Here is a 15,614-nt window from a genome sequence, read left to right as displayed (position 1 = left end):
ATACATTTGATATTATTGCTGGGATTATCTATGTCCTGAACGATTTTCATGTTGATATGAGGAATAAAAAATTATAGATTTGATTACCACTGGAAACTGTAATGAAAAAAGTTACATTTCTCGTCTATTACTAGACGAATTTAAAAATACAGATATCAGGACCAAGGATTTATACTGTACAATTCAATGAAAGTTCAGGAGATAAGATTCTTCGAAATAATTACGAAATTTTGGAGGAACCCAACAATCTGGGGAATTCCATATGGTGCATCATTTGAATACATGAAATATCTCCCTTTATTAATGAATCGTCTTTGAAATAGGAAATACCATCACAATGTAAACGTATACAGAGTCGTCGAAAATATGAAATACACAAAATAATGATGAAATAAATTTTTTCGATATCATATAATCACTTCAGTCTGACTATTCCTGAATTTGTTTACTGGACAGACTGATCAATGGTTGAGTATATCTGATCGCCATTGTTACACGAATATTGTTGTCCCAGTGATGAAGATTATGCCCATTTTATAAATATTTGTACTCTTCGTTATCGTCTCGCTGCACCGTCAGCATCTAGAGCTGTAGAAAAATGAGTGATTAATATCTAAGGTCCATTTCATTATTTAGAAATTATTCAGCTCAACTCAGTCGTTTATTTCAGGGAACAACTTTGAAAAAAAATTATTCGAGTTAATATACTGTTGAAAATTGGCTGAATTGGATGAAATTTCCAGTGTATTTCATGGAAAATTTTATCATATTACAGTTCGACTGAAATTTCAACGAATTTTGTCATTGAAAATTCAAGGTTTTATGGAAAAATCAATGCAAACTGTAGTTTTTAGTTCAATTATTTCATGGAAATTGATAAAAATTAGAGGAATTCAGAGGAATATTCATGTTTTCATTCAAAATTCAAGAAAGTCGGAAAATTCTCGTCTTCCCTCTCAAAAATTTGGAATTTCCTTTAAATTTTATGAATTTTTTACCCTCAAATAAAATTATCTAAGAACTTCCAAATTTATTTCAACAGTCTGAATTTCCTGATTTCGGTTCACATTAAAAATAAAGAGAATCTCATTTCCATCCTTTTAAGAATCGAGAGACTAGTAAATTAGTCATCCACAAGTATTTAGGTCTTGCAAATAAAACAACATTTCGATAGCCAAAGAATTTGCTTTACGAAACAACTAAAATCTTCTGACCCATTCGGTTACTTTAAATTCATATTTAAAAAAATAGGAAGTGATTAAAATGCAAACTTCGTAAAATGCATTCCTCGATATTCCCACGTATGAAAAAAATCAATAGAAAACCCAGCGGATTGGCTGGAAAATTTAATTGGAATTCTCTGGGGTTTCATAGGATTCTATTGAAAAATTCAATTTCTTTTTTGCGCTGATTACTCACTTTTACCATCACAGGCGACTATTTTGACTGTACCAATATTAGCTACTTCTTGTACCTCACGAAACTCAACATCCTTCAGCATGAAGGTCCAAACATTATCACAAAATCTGTACGTGTTCAGTTTTCCAGCCTGAGAAAAAATCAAATGAATGAAATCCCTCAATAAATTCCAAAGAAAATACTCATACTCGTGCGACCAGACAGTCTGCATAAAAAATAAAAAATCCTACCTTAAATGTTAATCTCGACTTGACCCTCGTGGCAAGAGCTTGATTGATCGCCTTATCGAATTGCAGAAGCACTTTGATCGCAAGTTGAGGAGTAATTTGTCCATACTAAAGACCCAGAATAAATTTGTTTAATCTAACCTCACATCCCCAACAATTGTTCACCGAAAGTCCACGAAAAAAATATATTAAATACCTGAATTAGTTCATCGAGACTCTCTTGCAGAGTATTGCCTAGTGTTGTGTTTCTGTACAGCTGGTAAGACATGTTAATTGATACAACGAATCTAATGCCTACCTAAATATTAATATTTTATCTCTGTTTTATTGCGAAATTCCTGTCTTTATGACGAGAAATAAATAAACCGTGAATTGTCAACTGTGCCCCCGCGCCCTCTGTCTCGTTTTTCGTAACTACTGGAAGGTAAAGGCAGTTTTCACGCGAAGTGACATTGAAAACAGGAAAAAACACGTTCTCCCCTGAGTCCATCCCTCGATGCAACTTGTTTTTGATTTGTGGACGACAAAATTTAACAAATTCGAGAGATTTTCGTACCGGCTTTTCCAGGCATGGATGGTACATAAAAATTGTCAGTTTTGTTAGGCAGAATAAGTCGTAGAAAGCGGGGGAAAACAGGAGCACAAGGTCGGTGAGTACTACTGACGGCAGTTTTTCGCGCCCAACACCTTGGACACCTCCGAGATAATTTACGTCTCATCTTCAAGTTCAAATAGACCGAAAATATCCTAAATTTATCCCTGAAAATCGTGAATTCTCGTGGACCTGCTATTATTTTTACCTCGACTGTATTTTCGTTGGGCTTCTCAGGTCCGGCGCATCTCGCTGATTGAGACACCGTTATTTTAGGTTAAACACGGGAACGTGGATTGGGGAAAGTGCCCTGGAATGGGCAGCAGAGGAGCGTGAATGGGCCAGAAATTGCGGAAATATCGGAGTGAGTCTGTTTGGGGTGGATGGGGCCAAGTGGACACTTTTGGTGTTTTTTTTCTCAATATTTATAAGTTGGGGATCAATTCGCCACTTGAGCTCAGTCTAGGGTCATTACGGAGGGGAAGGGGAATTATTGCATTTCACTGGACTCGTTGATTATGCCATTTGACTTAATGAATCATTAAGGTTTGGAGAAAAGTCATAAGTGCCCATTTGGCCCCATTCTTGAGATTTGTTCATAAAATGGAAAATGGACATTTGACATTTTTTAGACATTAACTCATGAAATTTTTGATGGGGTGAAATCTTTTTTTTTATAAATTTCTCTCGAGTCTACGTTCGATAGATGAATTTATTTTTGAGCTATGGATATTGAATAAAACGTCGAATTTTATCTAGTTGACACTAGAAATTTTAGTGTTCACAAGTTTCCGGGTTTATTTTCAGTACTTATGCTAAATTGTTGAGGAAAACAGGCGTCTCCTTGCAATTTCGTTAATTTACCTAGGGAAATTGGAATTAATTATGAATTTAGGCGCATGAATCGATAATTTTGAAGAATAATTGCAAATTTCATTCATCAAGACTTTCAATATTCAATTCAATATACAATTCTAGTTATAAAATTGTGGCGTCGTGTCGTGGAATTATAGAGAAATTTAATATGTTGTATAGTTCATCTCTAATTAAATCCCATAAAATCTTGAGATTTGTTCATAAAATGGAAAATGAACATTTCACATTTTTTCTACATTAACTCATGAAATTTTTGATGGGGTGAAATCTTTTTTTTTATAAATTTCTCTCGAGTCTACGTTCGATAGATGAATTTATTTTTGAGCTATGGATATTGAATAAAACGTCGAATTTTATCTAGTTGACACTAGAAATTTTAGTGTTCACAAGTTTCCGGGTTTATTTTCAGTACTTATGCTAAATTGTTGAGGAAAACAGGCGTCTCCTTGCAATTTCGTTAATTTACCTAGGGAAATTGGAATTAATTATGAATTTAGGCGCATGAATCGATAATTTTGAAGAATAATTGCAAATTTCATTCATCAAGACTTTCAATATACAATTCTACTTATAAAATTGTGACGTCGTGTCGTGGAATTATAGAGAAATTTAATATGTTGTATACTTCATCTCTAATTAAATCCCATAAAATCTTGAGATTTGTTCATAAAATGGAAAATGAACATTTCACATTTTTTCTACATTAACTCATGAAATTTTTGATGGGGTGAAATCATTTTTTCCATAAATTTCTCTCGAGTCTACGTTCGATAGATGAATTTATTTTTGAGCTATAGATATTGAAAAAAAACGTCTACTTTTATCTATTAGTACTTAAAAATTTTGGTGTTCACGAATTTTTGTGTTTATTTTCAGTATTTATGCTAAATTGTTGAGGAAAACATACAATTTTTAATTCAATTTTCCCCATAAAACTAAAATTTCTAATGCATTCACATTTCTAAAAATCCCCCCCCCCCTCCAACCGCAAATTTTTAGTCTTCCGCTACGTAAATTATCAACTTGAAAATGAATTCCATAGGAGCCCTAGCCCAACAAAAACTGGTTCATTGTGCTCCATCAAAGGAATGAAAAAAATTTTGTTATCTCAATTACCAGAAAGATTTGTTTCAAGTGTTCCCGTCAGTCTTAAAAATGCCCTAAAAATTCTGAAAACCGAATAACCCCTCCAATGAAATAATCCCCACAAACTTAAAATTTCTAACCCCCAAATCTCTTCCCCCAGGACGTCACCGCACCCCGCCGAACTGAATGGCCCACGGAAGCCTCGCCGCCTCGTCCACTCCATGTTATGCTGAATTGGAAAACCGTGCTAAAGATGCTGTTCGACGTGTTGAAAAAGTTCTTCGGCTGGTGTGACGAGGGTTCGCGAAAGCGTCACGCCAGTGACTCGCTGTTCGACGACTACACCAATGTCAACCCAAAGAAAGTGCGTCGTGATAGCCTGAACAACCACCGTGAGATAATCGAGATAGAGGACGACCCGGAGGACATCCAGATCTGCGACGACTCCTTCCACTCGTTGCACAACAACTCGCACAATTCCCTGAAGAAGAGGAGCACCTGCTACACGAACCACAAGGGCCCGAACCACATCGCCTCGAGGAACCACTTGACAATGACATCCTTCAAAGGAAAGAGTCGCCTGAACTCGAAGCCCCAGATCCCGCAGAGGATCTCAGTCCTGGACAAGATCCACCAGCTGCGAGACAAGGCAGACTACAGTCGCCTCCTGCAGGACTGCAACCCGAGGATCCAGGTGATCCCAGCGACCCCAGACACTCGTCGTCGCCAGAAGCCAATCGAGCTGATAGACATCGAGAGCATGGAGCCCTCGACATCACGCCCAGCAGAAGTCTTCTTCACTCCCCAGCTAAAAACCCCCTCTCGCTGGTACACCCCAATGTCCCGCCTCCCCAGGTCCTCAGTGACCCGCCAGGAAAGATCAATCGAGGTAATAAAACTCGACGACAACGACGACACGTCGACACCCCCACAATCTTCCCCAAAGCCAAAACTCGAAGACGTTAAAAAGCCCCTGGTGAATCGCGACTGCATAGCAACGAATTCCCTTCGAGACAGATTATCAGGAAAGGCTGTGATGAAGGGGGACTTCATTCCTCGTGTGGCCGAGCGCTACAACGAGCGCATTGAGAAGAGGTCGAAGGAGGCAGCCGAGCTGGAGAGAATGAGGGAAATCCTAGCCAAACACAATCGTCTCCAGCGTGAGTTTGCACTAGAGGAGCAGCTGGCGCGTTCCATGAGGCTCTACGAGGCTGTCCTGGAGGAGCAGGAGGAGGATGAGGACCAACTTCCTGAATTGTCTTCTGAGATGACGAGTGAAGTGCAGAGGGCACTGGTACCACGACCCCCCGATGAGGTGCTCACCGAGGGCTTTGGCCTGAGAATAACTCGAAAGGACATTCACACGTTGTCTGGGCTCAATTGGCTCAACGATGAGGTCATTAATTTCTACATGAACCTATTGATCGAGAGGGGCAAGGGCGAGAAGTATCCAAATGTCTACGCCATGAACACCTTCTTCTACCCTAAATTACTGTCCGGTGGGCACTCTGTCCTCAAACGGTGGACCAGGAAAGTCGATATCTTTGCACAGGACATTGTGGTTGTGCCGGTGCATCTACAAATGCACTGGTGCATGTCCATCATCGATTTTCGAGACAAATCAATTCGGTATTATGACTCGATGGGCGGGGAGAACCCCAAGTGCTTGAGGGCGCTCAGGAAGTATCTCGAGGATGAGAGTATGGATAAGAGGAAGAAGAGCTTTGATACTAGTGACTGGACTGCTGAGTGTATGAGTGATATTCCGCAGCAGATGAATGGCAGCGACTGTGGGGTTTTCTCGTGTACTTTTGCTGAATTTATCTGTGCTAATAGGAGGATAACGTTCAGTCAGGATGATATGCCGTACTTCAGACATAAAATGGTCTATGAGATACTGAAGCGTAAACTTTTGTAGATAAGTCCATTTGTATTTTCAATTTTTAATTTGGTGGGGAGGGTCGGTGGAACGTCAGGCCTCTGTCATCTAATTTGAGTAGATGGGGACGAGATCGAATGAACTTTCGTTGAATGGACTTTGTCAGTGGGGGCTTGGGAATTTTCAGCCAAATTAATTTGATTGGTGAATTAAATTAGTTTGACGATCAGTTTCGATGATTGAGTTTTCAAATTCAGGGCCATACCAGGTGTTTTGTTGTATTTATGTATTTCAATTGAGAAACATTGGTATTTCTGTAAGTCGAGTACACAGACCTCTGGAGAAGATGAATAAACGAAATTGTAGGTTTTTGTATTATCACGTGTTGATTAATCAGTTTTATTTAATGTCCCATGACTTCTTGGGGTGTCGAATTTACATGAAAATATTTCAGCGTAGACACAAACATCAAAATGTTTTTTTTTTAATTTTTTTTGTAAGAATCAAGCATTACGCAATGCATTATTTTTCCCTTACGTTTACAATTGTTCAGCAGTAAAAATAGCACAATTTGTGATTTTTAGGGTTTCGTTCGGGTTCTGGGGGCAAATCAGTAGCGAAGAGGTGAAAAGGTTTGAGTTGATTTGGACTGTTGGCCAGTTTTCGGTGAATATCTTGGAATCTAAGGGGGATAGCAAAATTTTTGTCATTACATTTTTTGTGGCTCTCGATGCGGCCTGCAAAAAAGGTCATTACGAAAATTTCGTTATCTCCCTTAGATTCGGAGATATTGCGCAAAAACTCAGCTGAGATAATCGATTTAAACCGTTTTAACGCTTCGCTACTGAAATTAATTGATATGACTCTAATAGAAAATTGAAAGAATTGGTAAAAAGTGAAATTGTGTCAGGGTAATTACAGCATTGCGCCATGCGCTCTTTGAAATTCATCTGGACGGTTGGTTTCAGTAGAAACATTGAACAATAAATAAATGTCTATCGACATAAAACTTTGTAATGATGATAATTGGTTGAATCAATTGAATAAATAAATAAAAATATGGATTTTCATGATTTTAATACAATAATTATAATATATAAGCGAATATACTTAGATCTGGTACAATATTTCTATACATATCTCTTGTACACTGATTTATCAGTTATAGTTAACACAGGTTTACCTAAATAATTGCTCTCCGCTTTACCGTTTTTTTTTTCATTAACAGACGCATTGTCACATTATACATTTCAGTGTTAGTGTCATTGAGCTGCTCTTAATTATATCTAGTTGGTTTTTAGTCGTTAATTTATTCTATAAATCCTATGGTAATGATAACTAAACATCATTGAGGAATTAATCGTTTTAGAAGGAGTACTTTAAGACTGCAACAGCAATTTTGTGATTAAATGAGCGATTGCACAGAATGGAGTTTTTTCATTTTTGGATATATGTTGTTTTGCAAGATTTTGTCTGCAGAATTAAATTCTCATACCGTTAAATTGAAGTGGGAAAACGTAATTACTGATTAATTTTATAATTTTTTTATTTTTGTTATTTCAAATTTGTAAATGATGATGAATTCGAAGGGAAAAAATGGCTTTTTGGACCTGGGTTTTATGGATCTTGTGCTTTTCTTGAATTGCACACGCTTGAATTATAAACATACATTAGAGATGGAACATTGTAATTTCTACAGGTGAATGAGTGCAGTTTCAGAAAAAAAATCTGTTCTATTTTCCCCTTAAATCACCAGTTTCTGTAATTGGTCAATATCAAATTATCAAGGACATCCGTGAAATTGAAATATCAACATTTTTTGCTGGGAATTCTCTCAGGTCGAGAAGATTATCTTTAATTTTCTCCTGAAGCCACTGAATTGATATGTTATAACTCAAGGGCTTCCAATTGTCCACAATAAATTAAACATTTATAAGTTAAAATTGTCGAGGTGGAATTCAGATTGCGCAATGTGTAATTGGGATGATACAGTAGTTTCTGCAGTGCCTCAAATTAGCATTTTCTAAAGCAACAAATATTAAACTATCAAAAATTTTTTTGAAATAAAAATATTGACAATTTTTGTTGCAAATTCCCTCAACTCAAGAAAATACCTCTTGTCATTTTCCCCTGAAATCCCTAAATTGTGATGTGCAACCCCAATTAACTATTGCGCAATCTGAATTCCGCATTGTATAATTCAAACGTGTAAATGTTCAATTTGTTGTGGGCAATTCAGCAAAAACCAAAAAAAATATTCAAAAATATCCGTCAAAAAATAAAGAGACTCCATTGTACGTAATAAATCATTTTGTCAAGTAAATGCTGTGTCAGTGTTGAAGTACCCGATTTTAACATGAACAACTACCAACACAAATTATTGAATAACTTAGTCTTCCACTACCCTAAGCAATTGTTTTTATGATCAACATAAAAAACAAACTTCTCCCTCGAGTATTAGTAGCAATTATCTTCGTAATTATATCCATTCTCGTGGTGTTGGTTTGGAGCCAGTAATTCTACAAATTATCGTCTCGATTATTATCAAATCGAGGTACTAATCCGCTGATATCGGAAATTCATATATACACTGATTGTGAACATAAATATGAGTCGATGAAAATTATATTCCTCTTTACTGATAGAGATGTATGTACAATTTTTTATTCTGACGTCACACGCACTCTTTAGTCTAAAAAAACAGGGCGGCGTTTTCTAGGAACGTGAAGCTATCGAGTCGAGCAGAATTCGTTTTTTTTTTCATTCAATAAAGAATTTAGGGTTTACTTTCATAGAAAAATTGGGCATCTCAGGTGAGTAAAATTATTTTCCCCGTCAATTGGGTTTTTGCAGATTCTTCCCGAGTACGGAAAATGGATGAAAAACATCGGATAATTTTTTTTTATTTCGAAAACTGATTACAAACAGATTATATTCAATTTATTTAGATAAATTTCATTATTTATGGATTAAAAAAAAATCATCTGGTGTTTTTCGTTCAGTTTTCATATGACGTATGAAAAAAAATCAATAGAAAAACCTAGTGTTTTCTCAACACATCTCTATCTAATTTATTTGATATGAAAAAGTGAATAAATTTGAATTTTTCTGTAGAAACAATTCTTTTGACATTTTTTATGACAAAAATTACTGGGAAAAACCTTTGAAAATTGATGTCTCAGATTTTTTTTAGAAAAATCTCAAGAGAATAATTCATACAGAAAAATCCAAATGTTTTGACTTTTTTCCATTACAATTATCTGTTGAAAATTCGCACGTGCATAAATTCCAATATAATTAGCGCAAAAACAATTAGTATTTTTGAACGAAATACTAAGAGAGTGCCAGAATCTGCACAAATTTAATAGAATTCCTTCGAGAAAATGAAAAAGTTTTCATATAACGTATGAAAAAATTCAATAGAAAAACCTAGTTTTCTCTACACATCTCCATCTAATTTATTTGATAGAAAAAAGTGAATAAAGTTTAATTTTTCTGTACAAAAAATTCTCTTAAGATTTTTCATGGCAAAAATTATTGGAAAAAAACCTTTGAAAATTGATGTCCGAGAATTTGTTTAGAAAAATCTCAAAAGAATAGTTCGTACAGAAAAATCCAAATGTTTTGACTTTTTTCCATCAAAATTCTCTGTTGAAAATTCGCACGTGCATAAATTCCAATAGAATTGACGCAAAAAACGATTAGTATTTTTGAATAAAATACTAAGAGAATCTTTACAAATTTAATAGAATTCCTTCGAGTAAATGCTAGGTTTTTTAATTAAGTTTCGTTTAAATCTCACGCGACCCCCCAATTTGGTGAATGATTCGAGATTTTTTAATTTTTTTTATTTATTTAAGTATTTTAAACCAATCGGTTTACTCTGCTAATGATTCGAGATTGAGGTTTAAAAATAACGAGACGACATTACTGCTCGACTCGACAATTATCCAAACCCCACCAATTAGTTGCATTGAAGGGAACACTATTACTGACGTAGGAGGACAGTACGACACTAAAGTACTTCTGTTATTTTTAATTAATTGGATAAATACTTTTATCTCGTAAAATTATTTTGGCATTTTCATCTGAGAACTATGTTCCACCGATATTTATTGAAAAATGTTGATGCCACTTTACGGATAACGTGAGAAAAGAAATAGAGAAAAATTTCCATGATTGATACGTAATTTTGTGCTCTTACGGTTTCGTAGCTACGGTGAGATGCATTAATTCCAGTTCTTGAAAAGATAATTTTAAAAAACAGATTCTATTGGTACATAGTAAGATTCGAGAAAAACGAAGAGAAGAAACTTAAACATAATCACAGCTTAATTGGCAGGCAGTAGGCGGGCACTTTTGCGGCCTGGCACACACTGCCACAACTTGGGACGTGTACATTTTTCATGGGTTTAAAAATGTATCCAATCCTTTGATGCTTATTAGCCCGCTAAAAGCCCAACTTTGTCAGTGTTTTAAACACTTAAACGTAGTCATTGGTGCCAGGGCTTGTGAGTGGTTCTTGTGCCTGAAAAAAAAAGAAAATAATTTTTTTAACTCGTCTTTTCATAACAACTGACGAAGGGAAAAAGAAGAAATGCTTTGTTGGAATCAATGACACGTTGAAATGTGAAATTTTGTGAATATTCTAGAGATAAATTGAGTAGTAAATCATAAGTCATCGATTTGAGATGGAAATGTCAAGACATTTTTTTTATGGAAAAATCGAAAAAAATGTTTCGTAACATTTCCCCTCAGAATTATTAATTATCGAGACCATTTTTCCTTTATAATGAAAGAAAAAAATCTATTTTTGCGCCATACTTTTTATTTGACGTCCATTCATTCCAAAATCGAGGGTTTTTGCAAGAGAATTTTTTTTAGTTGAAAAAATTGCGAACAAAGACACGATGAACTGGTTCCATTAAGTAGTAAAATTAATTATTTGAAAACAAATCAATACCTCTTCTAAAAAAAATCCAAATAAAAAAAATCAAAATCAAAATCTTCTAAAAAAATGTTTCTCAACATTTCCCCTCAGAATTACTAATTATCGAGACAATTTTTCCTTTATAATGAAAGAAAAAATTCTATTTTTGCGCCATAATTTTTATTTAACGTCCATTCATTCCAAAATCAAGGATTTTTGGAAGAAAATGTCAAGAGAATTTTTTGTTAGTTAAAAAAATTGCCAGCAAAGACACGATGGACTGGTCCCATTAATTAGTAAAATTAATTGTTTAAAAACAAATCAATACCTCTTCTAAAAAAATCAAAATAAAAAAAAATCAAAATCTTATAAAAAAATATTTCTTAACATTTCGCCTCAGAATTATTAATTATCGAGACAATTTTTCCTTTATAATAAAAGAAAAAAATCTATTTTTGCGCCACAATTTTTACTTAACGTCCATTCATTCCAAAATCAAGAATTTTTGGATGAAAATGTCAAGAGAATTTTGTTTTAGTTGAAAAAATTCCCAGCGAAGACACGATGGACTGGTCCCATTAACTAGTAAAATTAATTATTTAAAACAAATCAATACCTCCTCTCCTACTGTCGCAGCTGGAAGGGGAAATCTATTCTTCTCAAGACTGAATTGATCCTCTGTGGTTTTTCTATAAACTGGATTATCAAAGTTCATGCTGGTAACATTACGATGTAGGTAATGCCTGTATAATAATACTGCTACAAGTGCAAGTAGCAAGAGACCCAGTGTGACAACACCTATGACGATGCCAGCTACAAGTCCAGGATCAGTTGGCTCTTTTCCGAGATTACTTCCTCCATTCATGTTGGAAATATTCGTCGGTCCTGGAAAATTGATGATTCGAAATCAATATGGACACCGGGTGATGATGATATGACGTACTTCAGCACCGACACAACATTTTATTAGAAAAAAAATTAACTATTACGTGCAATTGAGTCTCTGCGTTTTTCGAAACGTTTGATGTTTCGCATTGACACTTTGTCCACAGAAAATGCAATCCCCAGATTGTCATTACGTGATTCACGTATTAACTGTTGGAAATAGTGAAGTATGCGAAAGGAAAACGATCGTATTTCAAATGGTCGAGCGTAACAATTCTGATGTTCATGTGATCGTCATTCGTAACATGACAGTTAAACTGTGATACGTATTTAATTCAATGAATTCATCTTTTTTCAATTACAAAGACTCTACTATTTCTTCTAAACAATTATCGCATCAAGACTAACTTCTACTGAATTATAATGTATCAAATTCAATGTCTAATTTATTTATTATGGATTTCATTTTTATTGAATTCCAGATGCTCAAATTACACCTGTCAAACACAACCACTTGAGAATTTTCAAGTTTGAGTTCAAGTTTGTAGACTGTGGAATTGAGATTAACCCTTAGCTGAGTTTTCGAGAAATATCTCCGAATCTAAGAGAGATAGCGGAATTTTTGTAATAACCTTTTTTGTAGAGCGAATTGAGAGCTGCAAAAAAGGTACCCACAAGAATTCCGCTATCTCCCTTGGATTCGGAGATATTTCTCGAAAACTCAGTTTAGAGCTAAGTTGACTTAAGGATAAGTACTTTAGCAATTTTTTATCCAGTGAAATGCTTTCCTAGTTTTGTAGTCGAACATCGGAGCTTTCATTCGAGCTCCATTTGACCCCAACTTTCCGGGCATTTTACAACGATTTTATTATTTAAACGGTATTGGACTGTTAGAAAACATTTTAAAAATCTGCAAAAAAATGGAAAGTTAATAAAATAGAATAGAATAGAATAATTTAAAAATTGCAATTTTTGAAAATTACAAATATTTTCTATAGATAATTTATAAACAGTCAATTTTTCACCATAAAAATCATTTGTTCGGAATTGTAACAAATTTATTTATAATCAGAATTTCATCAGAAATCGATTTCATGCCGAAAAAAATAGATATCCGAAAGTTTAAACAATTTCAATTATTTATTTATAGGCAACAAATGTTCAAAAAAATAATAATTCTGTGCAAAATGTAATGCGAATGACGGTGAATATTCATGATTTTTTTCAAATTTTTCTCACGCAATTTAATTAACAAATTTGATAGCTGAAAATGGTTGAATCTATAGTGTAGTCTCTAGAAAGCATTTTAAAAATCAGAAAAAGAATTAGAAAGTTCACTTTTGAAGAAAGATTGACGAAATAATGAAAAAAATGTAATTTTTCAAAATTACGAGAATTTCTATAAATAATTTACAAACAACAAATGTTTGAAAAAATAATTCTGTGCAAAATATAATTTGAATGACGCTGAATATTCACGATTTTTTAAAAATGTTTCTCACACAATTTAATTCACGAATTTGATGATTGAAAATATTTGAATCTATAATGTGATCTATACAAAACTGTCAAAAATACTTGGATATCCTTAAATCATTTTACCGCTTCGCTACTGACATGACCAGAACATTTTCAAAAACTGGAAATTTCCGTCTACTCATTACTGCAATCACAATGCGAGGATTCCAATTTTTGTAAACAAAGTCTCAATGCCAAATAAAGCGACAGTTGTCTGTAGAGAATGCTCCATCGGTGTTGAAGTACGGCAATAATACTCCGAAAATATCACGTGCACGAGGAATGTTAAATAAACCAGTGATAGACCCCGTAAAGATGCTGATAAATATTATTCTTACCACTGGTCGTTGCTATATCAAGATCAATTCTCCTAAATGGCCTCGCGGACGTATGGGTCGTCGGTGCCACAGTTGTTGTTACTGATTGATTTCCCAATAATATAACATTCATGCACCATCGATGCAAATACAATGCAATGTAACAGATGACAATAATTAAAATAATAATAATATAAGAAGCCATGAATGATTTGTATTCAGATAAGCAACTGAGAATATATGGATGAATCGATGAAATTACTTATGCAGTTGCACTCGCTAATGCATTTCCGTGTCCATTATTTTTTGGGGTTTTATGGTGGATGTTAATTGGCAATCAATATTAATATGGTTTCATGCTATAAGCCCGGATCATATCATCATATCGTCATTGGTTGATTAATTACACGGTTCAGTGGAGGTTTCAATTGGCTGTGAAGTGAAGAATGGGATTTATGTGGCCTTGTGGATGACAGTGGTAAACCGTAATGAGTAGATTTTCAGATATTTGTTCATTTTCATCGGAAACGAGGAGTTTTAGGGGAAAATCAGAAGAGGAATTTTTTTAGCTGAGGGATTTTCAGAAAAATGTCATTCAGAGATATTCTAGATTACGAAATATAGTGATTTGAGGAGGAAATATGAAAAGAACTTCTTTTGTAAGTGAAAGAAAATTTGCAATTAAACCTCTGGACTTGAAAATTATAGATTTTTTCATTTTTTTAAAATAAAAATAGCAATTTAAAGAATTTTCTTGTAGAATTCAGAGAATTTTTAAACAGTATGTCATTCTACATAAAGTTTAAGTCGTTTCAATAAACTCAATTTTAAAAATTGATCAATTGAATTATTGTTATTATTATTATTATTTAAAAATTCTTCTGCAAAAAATCATAAGAAACAAAGAATTAATTGAATAGTTGAAAATTTATCCTTTATTACTACTGGATGAGGGGGAAGAATTGGAAGAATTCGATTTTTCTAATTTTGACAGACAAAAATCTAATCCAATCCATCTAATCTATTTTTTCTAATTTTGTTTTGTTTTGTGGATGACAGTGATAAACCGTAATGAGTACACTTCGAGGTATTTGTTGATGTTTATGGGAAACCGGAGGGTTTTAGGAGATGATTACGAGTGATTTTTTTAGCTGGGGGAATTTGACAAAAAATATATGTTCATATTTCCCATTCAGAGATTCTTGATTATTCGCCAAACTCTTGATTATTAACTAGTGATTTGAGGAGAAAATATGAAAAGAACTTATTTTGTAAATGAAGGAAAATCTGGACTTGTACCTATTGACTTGTGGAAATAAAAAAAATAAAAAAATAAAATTATAATTTTTAAAATAAAAATCGTCGTTTCAAGAACTTTCTTGTAGAATTCAGAACAATTTTAAACATTATGTGATTGTCCGAAACGTTTGAGTTACTTCAAAAACTTCATTTAAAGAATTCAATAATTGAATTTAAAAAATTTGTTCTCCTCCAAGATTCTGATGAAGTTATTTCCGCGCGATCGATCACAAAGAACGAAGAACTAATTGAATAGTGAAACCTCATCTTTATGTCGATTGGATGAGATCAGGTGCTGAAGGGAAATGGAATTATTCCCAATAGAACTTATGTGAGCGTTTCTACATTTGGAACAGCGCACAATCAATGCTCCTCCCATTGTCAGTGTAGAGATGGATATTCGAGACCTCAGCAGATCCAAAATAACCAGTTTGAATCCATTTAATGGAACCACTGGTGAAATATTCAAGTCACATTCTAAAACACCCATGTTCGTATGGAGCATGCACTAAAAGCATTTATTAATATCCCCTTTTTGATTAAACGAAAAATTCAAAGCGATTATTTAATGCCCATATGGTGTAAG

The 15,614-nt window shown here is 34.2% G+C and overlaps 3 protein-coding genes across 6 annotated transcripts in view; 1 reads left to right on the top strand and 2 right to left on the bottom strand.

Annotated features, from left to right (window-relative positions):
- Nucleotides 1-279: 279 nt before the first annotated feature.
- LOC107038099 (transcription initiation factor IIA subunit 2) lies at nucleotides 280-2,060 on the bottom strand. Its single transcript, XM_015256983.2, has 4 exons — nucleotides 1,843-2,060; nucleotides 1,650-1,754; nucleotides 1,420-1,549; nucleotides 280-588 (listed from the first exon to the last, which is right to left on the bottom strand). Exons 1-4 carry the CDS (start codon nucleotides 1,912-1,914, stop codon nucleotides 557-559), a joined length of 339 nt encoding a protein of 112 aa, XP_015112469.1. The 5' UTR covers nucleotides 1,915-2,060; the 3' UTR covers nucleotides 280-556.
- Nucleotides 2,061-2,092: 32 nt separating this feature from the next.
- Nucleotides 2,093-6,460, top strand: LOC107038098 (sentrin-specific protease 1). 2 transcript variants are annotated; one of them, XM_015256982.2, is made up of 3 exons: nucleotides 2,093-2,296; nucleotides 2,515-2,602; nucleotides 4,361-6,460. In XM_015256982.2, exon 3 carries the CDS (start codon nucleotides 4,427-4,429, stop codon nucleotides 6,116-6,118), a length of 1,692 nt encoding a protein of 563 aa, XP_015112468.1. In that variant the 5' UTR covers nucleotides 2,093-2,296; nucleotides 2,515-2,602; nucleotides 4,361-4,426; the 3' UTR covers nucleotides 6,119-6,460. The 2 variants fall into 2 exon arrangements, with proteins under 2 accessions (XP_015112468.1, XP_015112467.1); XM_015256981.2 differs by lacking the exon at nucleotides 2,515-2,602.
- Nucleotides 6,461-7,137: 677 nt separating this feature from the next.
- Nucleotides 7,138-15,614, bottom strand: part of LOC107038097 (low-density lipoprotein receptor 2) — a 64,700-nt gene continuing 56,223 nt past the window's right edge. For 2 of the 3 annotated variants that reach the window (XM_015256978.1, XM_015256977.1), the window contains exons 8-10: nucleotides 13,751-13,831; nucleotides 11,626-11,894; nucleotides 7,138-10,607 (exon numbers count right to left, since the gene is read on the bottom strand). In XM_015256978.1, the coding sequence (XP_015112464.1) occupies nucleotides 10,563-10,607; nucleotides 11,626-11,894; nucleotides 13,751-13,831 (395 nt within the window). In that variant the 3' untranslated portion in view covers nucleotides 7,138-10,562. The remainder of the gene's footprint in view (nucleotides 10,608-11,625; nucleotides 11,895-13,750; nucleotides 13,832-15,614) is intronic. The other variant, XM_015256979.1, reaches the window with a different exon arrangement.

The sequence above is a fragment of the Diachasma alloeum genome, unplaced genomic scaffold (genome assembly GCF_001412515.2).
Source record: "Diachasma alloeum isolate Michigan unplaced genomic scaffold, Dall2.0 Dall_scaffold_00277, whole genome shotgun sequence".
NCBI classification, from domain to species: Eukaryota; Metazoa; Arthropoda; class Insecta; order Hymenoptera; family Braconidae; genus Diachasma; species Diachasma alloeum.
Note: the sequence above shows the minus strand (reverse complement) of the source record. Positions and strands in the feature narration are given on the sequence as shown.